The sequence below is a fragment of the Diceros bicornis genome, chromosome 5 (assembly GCF_020826845.1).
Source record: "Diceros bicornis minor isolate mBicDic1 chromosome 5, mDicBic1.mat.cur, whole genome shotgun sequence".
NCBI classification, from domain to species: domain Eukaryota; kingdom Metazoa; phylum Chordata; class Mammalia; order Perissodactyla; family Rhinocerotidae; genus Diceros; species Diceros bicornis.
Window position 1 is genome coordinate 5,923,622 of NC_080744.1, and position 13,245 is coordinate 5,936,866.

At 37.5% G+C, this 13,245-nt stretch overlaps 1 protein-coding gene across 4 annotated transcripts in view; it reads right to left on the bottom strand.

The window, feature by feature from the left end:
* The window catches only part of FANCM (FA complementation group M), a 53,108-nt gene that overhangs the window by 4,501 nt on the left and 35,362 nt on the right, over positions 1-13,245 (bottom strand). Inside the window, exons 15-20 of one of the 4 annotated variants that reach the window (XM_058540640.1) lie at positions 9,214-9,305; positions 9,036-9,104; positions 6,981-7,109; positions 6,095-6,251; positions 3,448-3,554; positions 2,138-2,704 (exon numbers count right to left, since the gene is read on the bottom strand). In XM_058540640.1, coding sequence (XP_058396623.1) covers positions 2,138-2,704; positions 3,448-3,554; positions 6,095-6,251; positions 6,981-7,109; positions 9,036-9,104; positions 9,214-9,305 — 1,121 coding nt within the window. Of the gene's footprint in view, positions 1-2,137; positions 2,705-3,447; positions 3,555-6,094; positions 6,252-6,980; positions 7,110-9,035; positions 9,105-9,213; positions 9,306-10,793; positions 10,864-13,245 lie in introns of those variants that run through there. The other 3 variants (XM_058540641.1, XM_058540642.1, XM_058540643.1) reach the window with 3 other exon arrangements.

A 13,245-nucleotide genomic window follows, 5' to 3' on the forward strand; every position in this document is an offset into this window, starting at 1 on the left:
TTCCTCCATCTGCAAAGGGTCTTCCCCTCGGCCCTGAGGGCCATAGGGTTTTCTGTTCTTCCTCCAGAGGCTGAAAGCTTTTGTTCCACAGGGGACGTAGGGGGAAGAAACCAGATGGAGTTTGGTGCATTTTCCACAGTAACTGCTGGTCACTTCCCCAGACCTCCCCCAGGAAGGAGGCTTTCTCTGATCCTCAGTCTTTCCTGAGAACACCTGATGAGCCTGTGGAGAAGAGCCCATGAGTGCAAATTCCCCTTCTGTCTGCAACTCCCAGCGGTTCTAAACTCTCATGCTAGTACACTGCCTTTTGCAATTCATTCAAGGTCTAGCTGAGTTCTTCCTACCAGATTGTGCAGTGCTGAGTGACTGCCCCGAATCAGCAAGTCTCTCGTTGGAGGCACTCATCTTTCCTTCGATATCAGGCAGGCTGGTTGCCCTGCAACCTCAACTCCATAACGGTCTCAAACAAACTCATGATTTTGTGGATTATCTGGCTTTTTTTTGTTATAAGGATAGGAGCAATGCTCTTTCCAGCTTCGTACATCCTAAGCTAAAGATGGAAGTCCTAATCACTCAGAAATAATCTTTATATTCAATATTCAGTTTCAAAAAACAAAAAAGAAGAAACGTAATGAAAAAAGAAATGGCCACTAAAACACCAAAAGAAAATACTGGAAATATTTACTTATCTTGGAGTAGAAAATGGCTTTCTAAACGTGACACTGAAGTCAGAAACTATAAAGAAAAAATTGACACTGTATAAAAAAGTTACCTTTTCCTATGGCAAAAATCAAAACAAAAAGGCAAATGACAGACAAGGAATACTGTTTGCAATACACATGACAAAGTAAACGTTAACATTTTTAGTATCTAATGGTTTTTGACAGGTTATTTAGTCTATTTGCTGTCTCCTCAAATTTACCTCAAATTCTTTCCCCTCCTAATTTCAAGTAAGAAGAATCATACTACATGGAATTGTAGTATTAGATAATAGAAGAAAAGGTAAACATATTTCTGTTAACATCTATTTATCCTTTTTCACAATCCTCAAAGGATTACCTGCCTATATCTATGTTTTAGTTAGAGCATGCCCAAGTAGAAATGTAGGTAGTGCTTACTGGTTTCAAAGTACTGTGCACATATTACCCACCTCGACCCTTGGGGTTACTATGTTTATACACAGCTGTGGATGCTGGGGCTTTGAGACATTAAGTACTGAGGTGCTCTCCAATCTATTGTAAGACTTAATCTAGTCAACTTTGTCCTCATTATGCCTTTGAGAAACAACTGTGCAAAAAAAGCCTGGGAACAGTTTAAAACTGGAAACGCCAATCTGAGGGCCATTGTGTGGACATTGGAGCATGATGCTAAGGCAGAATGGACGACATACTTAGAATAAAAGAGAAATAGAAGGCTAGGTCTAGGTGTCACTCGAAGATGACAGTCAAGGAAATGAATCAATGTTCACAATTAAGGGATTCCTATTACTATGACTTTAATTAACCCCTATTTTAGCAAAACTATTGTAATTATAAGCTCTTAAAAACTGAAAATGATTTTAGGGGTTATTTGAGCAATAGCAAGATAAGGAGAAGCTGGAAACTGGACCACATAGCCTTTCTGGAAGGAAAGAAATTTAAAGGAAAGAAATCAGGTGGTGCCCCTAAACTCCTCTCCCCAGTAGAGAGACGAGAGAGACGAGAGTGACGTACCCACAGCCTTCAGTGGGGGAGCGAAAAGTTAATGGGAGGGAACTAGTTCTGAGCATGTAATTTCTGTTCATTTCACCTTGCTGGAAGCCCATTTTCCTACATCCTTTTTATAAAATTAGCAAGTTTCCTTACAGAGTGTTATTAAGAAAACTATCAACACATTTAAAAATTAAAACCTAATTATAAACTCTTAAAAACTGAAAATGATTTTAGGGGTTATTTCAGCAATAGCAAGATAGAGAGAAGCTGGAAACTGGACCACTTAGCCTTTGAATTATCCATATAATTTAGTGTGCTGTTTTCTTGTCTGAAGAATTTCATCACTTGCTAATTTTTCTTTGACCTAGTTATTCAACACAAAAGAAAGCAAAAAGAAAACCTTTTGGTAAACATATGAAGACTCTTTTCTCTAATTTGATCCATACCTTCAACTGAACTGGAAATTGTCTACAGCCTTTCTGTGAATCAACAGTAGTGGATGATGGGGAGGTAGATTCAGTTCTATTACGGCTCTGAGGTTTGAAGTCCAAGACATCAGAAACTGTATCCTTTAAATGAAGTCGTGTGTGTTGTCTCTGCTCTGGCGACTGCTCAACAGCTGGATTAGAATGGTCCTTGGATGGCAGTGAAGACCCAGAAGGCAGTAAAGTCACACAAGGGTCCTGCTGTCTGCTCGTGTTAACAGTGCCTGGGTTAACCTCAACATTAGAGCCTCCTTTATCATTTTCAGTGCCTTCCTCCTCACTTGAATCATCTGGTAAAATAATCCTGGATAATTTCTTTTTTGAACATGCAAGATTTTGTCTCATCTTCACTTGTTTTAGCTTTACTGCACGTCGGGTTTTATATTTTTTACTCCCATTTGCAAAGCAATCTTCAGCTATTGTGTCAGAATCAACACACACTTCTTCCTCACTTGATTGGCTTTTGCAAGACTCCTCTTCATCAACACAAAAACTGTCTTCTAAATAGTTTTCATCCTGCTCCGGAATCTACAATAAAAATACAAATAAGAACATCATAAATTTCTTTCATAAATTCAGAATGTATTTAACATTCTAAGTATATGAGGTCTTTATGAATATTTCACTTACTTTATTAGTTCAGTCACTTGTTCAACTAACATATACCGCTTATATTCTTTATGGAAGAAAATGGGGAGTTTGGGAATAAAAAACAGAATGCTTTACCCTCTAGAAATTTATGGTCTAGTGCAGGTAGCCAGAAAAACAAACAATAGTTCACAAACAATGTGATAAGTGCTATATAATAAACACGAACATACTATCAAGCTGAACATGGCAATTTATAACCAAATAAGACTAATATGAAAATGTTTTCTGTAAATGAAAAATAATCTAAATTTTTAGAATTTTAGAATACAACATTTTTATGAAAAAAATAAATTTTAAAGAGAAATATGACAACACATAGGAATTAAAAATTTAAATAGTCGATGATGAAGTTCTATTCACTTCCTTTAAACATTCTCCTAATTGGAAAACAATTTAATAGTATAATCTAATTAGCTCAAATTAAAGAAAGGATAATTTGATCAAATTAGGACTAAAAGGGATTTTGAGAATTCATTGAGTCCACCTTCCTTACTCAGGGTGGAAATTATCCCAAATAGCTCTGACAGTCCAGCTTTAGAAACAGAATGGAGGCTTCATGAACAGGAACATATTTCAACACCACCATAGGAAGCTCTCCACTCTATTTCTCTAGTTCATACCTGTGAGAAAATGTTCATGTTGTTACGTTTCTTGTGAACTATTTTGTACCGACCACTCATCAATGGACTGCGCAAAGATTTCAGGTAAATTGCTCTCATTTCAGAATCTGTATAAAGATAATAAAAATTTCAAGTAACAAAATTATTTAAATGAAAACTAGCAAATTATTTAACTTGACCTATTCCAAATTTACATGGTTCAAACCTTGTGGAATTATTTCACACAAAAGATAGTTAATATATATTGAAACATGTCTAAAAACAATTATTAAAAAACACAAAGTTAGGAGTTCTGCCTTTGACATCAGACCATCTAGTCGGGTGAGTGTGGACAACTTATTTAAGCTCTCTGCCTTAGCTATCCCTCTCCGCTGAAAATGAGGATTAGGACAGTGCCTTTTCATGAAAAATAAATGTCTACGTACAAAGACCTTAGGACTGCACTGCTTTATAGAAAGTATTCAATAAAACACAAGAAATCCAGGCAAAAAAGAAAACACAGGGTTAAAAACATCAAAAGCTACAGCCGATAGTATGTGTCATAATTTTCAGTCAAGCAAAAACTGGGAAACACACAGGGTTTTATTTATGCCTACCATTTTTTTCACGGTTATAATCAGAAAACAACTTTATTTTTGTCTTCCATTTTCCCTTACATTTTTTGGAGTGATTAAATTATCAACTTAGGTTATTTTGAGGGCTAACATTGCTAGATTAATGACTCTAGTGCTTGGGGCAAGATGTATAACTCTTTCTTCGAATACTATCTCCCTTACCCCCATTCCAAAGCTACCTTCAGCTGTTAGACACCCTCCTGGCCACAGGATCTGCTTCTTACTGATGCTAAATCCTACAAGCTCAGTGAGACCTGACTTCCAGGTCACTGTTTAGAAGGACTCAGAACCAAGGAGCTTTCTGAGATTGTTTTCGTTTGTTTCATAGATTTTTTTTTTAGGTATAAGGCATATACAGTAAAATTCATCCTCTAGGGCACAATTCTTTTTTTTTTTTTTTTTTGTGAGGGAGATCAGCCCTGAGCTAACATCCATGCTAATCCTCCTCTTTTTTTGCTGAGGAAGACCAGCTCTGAGCTAACATCTATTGCCAATCCTCCTCCTTTTTATCCCCAAAGCCCCAGTAGATAGTTGTATGTCATAGTTGCACATCCTTCTAGTTGCTGTATGTGGGACGCGGCCTCAGCATGGCCAGAGAAGCAGTGCGTCGGTGCGCGCCTGGGATCCAAACCCGGGCCGCCAGTAGTACGGCACAATTCTGAGTCTTAACAAACACAGGGTTATGGCAACCGCTAATCTATTTGCTGCCCCTATAGTTTTACCTTTTCCAGAAGGTCGTATAAATCAAAGTCTACAGTATGTAACCTTTGGAATCTGGCTTTTTTCATCAAGCATAATTCATGTGCGATTCATATGCCTATCATTTTTTAAAGTTATAATATAGCAAAGAGGACTTAAGAAATGAGATATGAGGGCCGGCCCCGTGGCTTAGCGGTTAAGTGCGCGCGCTCTGCTGCTGGCGGCCCGTGTTCAGATCCCGGGCGCGCACCGACGCACCGCTTCTCTGGCCGTGCTGAGGCCGCGTCCCACATACAGCAACTAGAAGGATGTGCAACTATGACATACAACTATCTACTGGGGCTTTGGGGAGAAAAAGGGAAAAAAAGGAGGATTGGCAATAGATGTTAGCTCAGAGCTGGTCTTCCTCAGCAAAAAGAGGAGAATTAGCATGGATGTTAGCTCAGGGCTGATCTTCCTCACAAAAAAAAAAAAGAGAGAAATGAGATATGAAAAAAAGATAATGTGGGTTTTGAGGGTATTTTTTTATTTAAAAAAACTTTCGATTCCTCACACGTCAAACGTGCTGTGTCTAAACTGGAATCTCGGATCTGCCCGCGCTCCTTCCCAACAGCAGAGAACAGCAACTGCGTCCCTGTGCCGCTCAAGCCCACTGCCTACTCCTTGTCTCTCTACCCTCAGAAGATCTTGCTGGCTGTGCATATCCAGAATCCAATCCCTCTCACCCACTCTGCTACTCCCTTGCAGAAGCCACTATCACCCCTTGACCAGATCACTGCCATGGCCTCCTGGATGGTCTCTTCCTCCACCCTTGCCCTGCAGGCCATTCTCCACACAGACTCTGCAGTGATACCCTGGCTGCTCATCTCTCTCCATCTCGCTTCCTCCTACTCCCTTTCTCCCCCATTCAATTCCAGTCACAATGCTGTTCCCTTGAACATGCCACGCACACTCCTGCCTCAGGGACTTTATACTGGTTGTCATCTTTGCATCAACATTCTCCCACCAGATTATACTGTAAACCTGAAAAGCCAATTCTGTTAATGAACATCAAGGGCACAATACTAAGAAACCTTATTCTGCAAATCATATCAGTATCAGCAACATAGTACTGAGAACTTTTGTCTTTAAAACCTTTTTTAACAGCTAATATCTGTTGCCAATCTTCCTCACAAAAAAAAAAAAAGGAAAGAAAATGACAAAATATTTCACACATACCAAATTTAATTCCCTTTAAAGTCAAGGTTCTTTGAAAATTGACCAAAATATTTAAATATAACCACACTAAAAGCATTGAAAATTAAATGAAAAGGAAGCATCATTATATTATTTACCATTTATAGCCTGTGAAAGTTGAGTCTCATCACTTAAGAAGTTAAGTAACGAGGAATCGTGTTCATTTTCTGACTCATCGTTCTCATCTGATGAAACACATTCTGCATCTTCTTGGGTAAGTTCTGCTTCATCATCTAAAAACTTCCTAGCTACAAGCTAAGACAAATTAGAAAACATGAAGATGCCCTTAAGAAAATCATTTACTTTCCTTAAATAATTGGAAATCATTCTGGAAAATAAATTTCTTGCCAATGCTTTTAAGACCAAAATAATAAAAACAGAAAATTGCAAGAAGAAATGACCAAGTAGCAGACCTACTTAGAATTTCTTCTGATAATTCTAAGTAAAATAAAGCAAAAGTCAGCATGTCAGCTGGCTGAATGCTTCTTAATGAGCATAAAGTCTCCAGAGTCTTCCGGCTAATTAACTTCGGCCATAAAAAATACTGCATCACAAAAGGACTGATCAGTAAGAAAAGATGCTGAGAATTCTTTTCCAAGGATTTGAATATTGGATAGAGATAAGAAAAACAATATAATGATTGTAAAAGCAAATATTCTAAAACTCAGATTTCTGTCTCTATATTTTCTTCAATGTGACTCAAATTCTCAGTACACTAAAGTTTCTTCATTTAGTCATTCAAAATAACACAACACTGCAAGATACGTAGTTTCAAAACATAAAGAGAAACAAAAATACGACAGCCTTGACATTTTAATTCCAGTAAAAAAAGTAAAATGAGGGTCAAAGTATTTTTTAATTTTGAATTTTTTTCTATAAAGAAATTGTACAGAGAAATCTACTTCTATGTAAAATCTAATGTTCTTTACTAATAAAAAATATACAGTATATATTTATAAAAATAAGAAACTAAAACAACTTTACCTTTAGGTTATTCTGTCTCTTTGGGACTCTGATGCCTCCTTTGGCATTCCTGGTATGACCCTTGAAGTCTTCTAACTGTGGATGTCGTCTGTGAAAATTCTCACTTTCATCACTCGATGATAATTCTAACTATAATAATTCAATAAAATGCTTGCATAAGAAGATATAATTGGATTGTTGTATCTTAACGTGTATCTCAAGGGTTGTTGCTTTTATTTTCATTTTTTCTTTTTAAATAGATGGCTTAACATTTTCAAGTTAGAAAAATAAAATGCTCTCAGAAGTTAGAGCCATGTTACAAATACATAATATTTAATAATTTAAAAGTTAAGTAATACTAAGTACTAAAATACTAAATTAGGTAGTATAAGTAATACTAGTATATATTCATTCAATTTAGTATTACATCAAATGTGTTTGATGAAAACTTGTATTTTTAGTTTAACTGTTTCCTTTAGAAGATCCTGAAGGGCTTCACAAAAAATAAGTCTGTAAATATATCTGCCAAAATCAGTTCAAATATACAGGGAGTCCTCTCAAACCAAGACACCAATATAACAATAACAAAGTTTGACTGTGAGGCCTACCACTATATCTCTTACAGAATAATATGAAACCAATCAAAAGAAGTTTATCAAAATAATTTCAATTAAGAGGAACAATTTTAGTTTAAAGTGGATTGACCATCAGCATTCTCAAAATTTTAATTCACTTCTGGTATAAGTCAATCAGACATTCTGGTTATGGTAACAAGTTAAGCAATTTTTCTCTTCTTTTTTGTGAGGAAGATCAGCCCTGAGCTAACATCCATGCCAATCCTCTTTTTTTTTTTTTTTTTTTTGCTGAGGAAGACTGGCCCTGAGCTACCATCCATGCTCACCTTCCTCCACTTTATGTGGGACACCGCCACAGCATGGCCAGACAAGCAGTGTGTCCGTGCACGCCCAGGATCCGAACCTGGGCTGCCAGCAGCAGAGCACGAGTACTTAACCGCTACGGCACCGGGCTGGCCCTAAGCAATTTTTCTAGTGAAGTTTTATATAAGTATACAAAGTTAATATGGACTGTTTGAATTTTTTAATTAATTTTGCACAAATTATCCTAGATTGTATTAGAGAATTAACACACAAGATTTCCTAATCTCAAATTTAGCTATCAGCTATAAGCTGATGACAAATGAATATCATTACCTTATGACCCACCCCTCTACCCACACTTCAGATTCAAGTCATCGCTGCCTGCCAGACACTCACTTCACTGCCCCATAAGAACCTCACACTCAAACACGTGCAACACCGAATTTATCGCCTCTTTCTTGCCTTCTGTAAATTGGTGACACAGGCACCAAACAGCCCAAGTCAAACCCAGAGTCCTCTTAGACTCCTTCCTTTCCTTCTTTTAAACCACTCAGTCAGCATACGGAAGAATAAGGCCTTCCAAACACTGGCCCAGACTTTTCTCCAATTGTACATCCTGGCATTCTTTGTCTTTACAATCCAATAATAAAGAGATGCTGTTTCCCCACTTCACGTCATTCTTTTAGCTGTTCACTCTGTTGGCAATGCCTTCCCCTCTCCCTTCTCCTGCCTAACCACCACACATGCTGTAAGATTTAACTAAGGTATTACCTTCAAGAAGACTGCCAGAACTACCAAGGTCTAGGCTAAGGGCTTATCTTTTCTTATCACTTAACTTAAAAAGTTACATTGAAATGATCTGTTTACTTATCTATCTCTCCTATTAGAGTGTAGGAGACTTACAACAGCACCAGGATATAATCCTTATAGCATCCCCAGCATCTTACACAGTAGATACAGAATAGGTATTTAATGAACATTTGCTGAATTCCAAAGTGTACTGACAAAAGTAGGGATAGTTTTTAAAAGGAGTATAAAATTAAAATAGAAATTCCAATCATACAGGATTTACTATCTATTTTTCTGTTAACCATATACCTGTAAGATCAATATCTACATTCATCTATACCCATATTTTTCTTATAATATTTATTCCAAAAGAATTTGAATTACTCTACATTATCTGTTACGTACTTACTCTGTTTGGAGGAACCCTGCGCTTTTTGACAGCATGAAGTGGAGAATCAACTTCACTATTTTTCTGATCCTAGATAAAGTAGATAAATAAATAAAGTAAAAGGTAAAAACAAAAAAAAACCTTAAGGGGAAAAAAAGCCTTTATATGATCACATTATTTTGATTACTGAATGACTCACCTCGGGGGATTCTAAAACATTTCCTTTTGTTTTTCTACTTTTTCTTTGGAAAACCTCGTCATCTTCACTTTCACTGCTTGTTAATTGTTCACCTACAATTTATTTAAAAATAATGAATATGGTCAATAGATTTAAGTTTATCCAACCACAACTATCTATTTTATTGATGGGTACAATAAGAATTGTTTCTGGTAATCTCAACATTTACTCACTTTTGAAAAAAGATAGTTTTTCAGAAATTTGGTCAAAAAATCAGCATGGAAAGGACAGAGGATTAAACAGTACCAGTGAGGAATTTAAGAGATGACTTCTGCTAATAAACATACTCAATTCAGGTTTAGTTTTATAAATTAACTGAAAAGAGACCAGAAGAGTACAAAATGTAATTTTCTTGGTCCATGGTTCTAGAATTCACCTCTAAAATTTACTATAGTCTTTCTGCCTTTGTGTCTTATTTCTTTCTAGTTGAAGGAGTTAAAGCATGAAAATGCAGGCTACAAAACAATACATGAAAAGATTCTTTTTTATGTATGCATGTACATATGTGTACATATACATGTGTGTTTGTGCACAAGCATGAAATAAAAATTGGTAATATACTCACCAAAATATTGTAAGTGGAACACTTATGGGTATGGAAAGAATGCTAAAAGCAAAACTCTCATGTATGAAATCAAATGCTTCAAATTTTCAGGTACTTAAAGCTCTATTTCTGCACTTTCATAAAATTTTGATTGAAGACATCTTTTTGTGTCTTTACAAAACCTTCTATACGAACTCTGTGGTTCTTAGGTTCATAAATTCTTTGATATGCCTCCCTTTAAGAGGTGGATCATAATTCCTCTCCCCTTGAGTGTGGCCCAGACTGAGTCACCTGATTCTAACGGAAGAATATAATGGAGGCGAAGGTGTGTCACTTCCGAGTCTAGGCCATAAGAGGCACTGCAGCCTCATCCTAGCTCTCTCTCGCATCATTCGCTCTGGAGGAAGCCAGCTGCTATACTGTAAGGGTATAAGAAGCAACCCTACAGAGAGGCCCATGTGGCAAGAAACTGAGGCCTCCTACCAACAGCAATGTGATCCTCCACACTTATTCAAGCTTTCAGCTAACTCCAGCCCTGGCCAACATCTTCACTGCAACCTCATAAAATACCCAGAGCCAGAACCACTCAGCCAAGCCACTCTCCAATGCCTGGTCCACAGAAACTGTGAAATAATACACACTTGTTCTTTCAAGCCATTAAGTTTTGGAGGTAATTTGTTATGCAGCAATAGATAAATAACACAGATTTTGGTACCTGGAAATAGGGAACTGCCATACCAAAAACCTAAACTGTGGAAGTAGCTTTAGAACTGCAGAGTGGGCAGAGGGAAAGGACTTTTGAGGAGAGTTTTAGTGAAAGCTTGAAGAGCCTTGGAGGAATTGTTTGCAGAAAGATTAATGGCCATTGAGGAGGCTATGGGTGAGGGCTTAAAGAAAAGTAAGGAAAATCTTATTAGAAATTGGAAGGAAGAGAATCCTTTATGTCGTGTCAGAAAGTTTAGCAACCATTGAGTAATATCAAAAGTAGAAAATGTACCTACTGAATGAGGCAGTCTAGCTGAGGAGATTTCCAGACAAAACGCTTAAGGTCTCACCTGTGCTTCTTCCTGTTAAAGCAAAATGCAAGAGGAGAGAGAGACACTCAAGAAAGGACTAGTAAAGACGAAACCGTTGGGACTTGCTGGTTTTGAAAATTCCCAGCCTCTCCAGGTAACAAACAATGCTAAAATTAAGAAATCTCCCAAGCAGGGGGCCAGCCCAGTGGAGTAGTGGTTAAGTGCTCGCCCTCTGCCGCGGTGGCCTGGGGATCACAGGTTCGGATCCCAGGCGCACACCGACGCACCGCTTGTCAGGCCACGCTGTGGCGGCGTCCCGTATAAAGGGGAGGAAGATGGGCAAGGATGTTAACCCAGGGCCAGTCTTCCTCAGCAAAAAGAGGAGGATTGGTGACAGATGTTAGCTCAGAGCTAACCTTACTCACACACACACAAAAAAGGAAATCTCCCAAGCAGAGAGCTACTCTAGAGGGCTTCCAGGAAAATACTGTCTACAGATGAAGCTGAAGGAGTAACTGTAAGTGCTTTAAGACCTCAGAGTGATTGAAGATGCTGCCTCAGAGGACCATTCAGTCAGACAAAAGACCCTCTAAATATCTTAAGGACGTCCTGCACAGATCCTCTCAACAACAGGCCTTCTAAAAAGATTAAGGAATTATCTCCAGACATCTCAGCAGAAGCCCAAAGTAGAGAAGGACTTTCCTCCAAAAGATTTGTGGGCATGGCTAGTGTCTAAGGGAATGAACCCTAATCAGATTCACCAGAGACCCACAAAGATTTATGAGAATTACATGGGAAGAAACACAGCCAGCTACAACTGAAAGGGTGAGAGACAGAACAAACTGAAAAGAGGACTTTCAATCCCCAAATTTTAACTAAAAAGAAACAGGCCAAGAAAACTCTACAAATGCTACCTGTTATGAAAAAGGACCAAGCATCCAGACGACGAATCTAAGAACCACGGAGAATTATTCCCAGGCTTTGAGACCTAATCAAGGAACTTCCAATCTCAGCTCTTCTGGATTTCAGATTTGCTATGGACCAGTGATTCCTGTGTGCCTCCCCTCCCCCCTCTTGAACAAGCCATCTTGGAAGCACCCATGCCCAGTCAAGTCTTCAGAGGACTGCAACCCCAAGTGAAATCTTGACTATAATCTCAGGAAAAATCCTAAACGAGAACCACCCAGTTAAGCAACTCTCAAATTCCCTAACTACAACAACTGTGAGATGAATGTTTGTTATTATAAGCCACTAAGTTTTGGGGAGTAATTTGTTACACAGCAATAACTAACTAATACAAACTCACAAAGTAAATTTCTCCACACACTCTATGCCAATAAAACATCTACCCAGACACATAAACTCAAATAATTCCTTTTTGCAGGTGAGCACTGTATAATCCAACTAGTTTTTCATTTTTCATTACCTTCTAGGGAAGCCATAGTTAAACAAAGGGCTCAGCTAAAGTAACCAATGCCAAGAGGCTTTCTTTTTAATTGCTTTAGTGGTGTTTTAATGAACTACTTTTGTATACATATGATGTGGCAAATGATCTTAAATCTTCCCTTTCAATAATAAATTCTAACAAATAATTCCATAATATATATATATATATATATTCATAATTATATTCCCCATGGTTAGTAGTTAAGTACAAAGCTAGAAAAAAAGTTTTAATGCAATTCTGACACAAAGACAGAAAAATGATCTCAGCCATTTACACGGACTTAACAGAAAGGTGTTATAGTAAACATTGAAGGCAGCATACACTTAGTAAAAACACGTGTCAGGGCACATCCAAAACTATGCAGAGCAGTCAGTTTTCGAAAATTAAACATATTTCCAGAACTTACTTTAAACAAGCTTCTATCTTAAATAAAACATTCATGAATCATGCCCTCAACGCTAATGAGAATAGCATGATTAAGAAAAAGATTTACAGAGGAAACTCATTTTATCCCACAACTACTCTTTTTCCTGACCCATAAGGAGTAAGATTCATAAACGGCCTGCTATAATAATCTATACATAAACTAGAGTTGTGTTCTATAACAAGATTTAAAGGATCCTTAAGTCATTTTAATACCAAATATCTTCACTATATTTTTCTAGTTTTTCTGTAACTGTGTAGAACTATATCACAGAAATCCAGAGATTCCTCTGGATCTTCTGTGGTCTTGTCTCAATCCTCCAAACACAGACTTATTTCTCAACTATTTTGCTACATAAATTCTCCACTTTAAACTATTCTCCCACCACCAAATCTTTCACTTTCCTTCCTTCTTTGTTTTCATCATTTCATAATATCCAAATTCTCTCTTTATTATTTTCAACATATCCAAATTGTAAATATTCCTGAGGAGCCAAAATGAAAACCTACACTAAAAATCTACATCTCCAGGGGCCGGCCCGGTGGCGCAGGCGGTTGGGTGC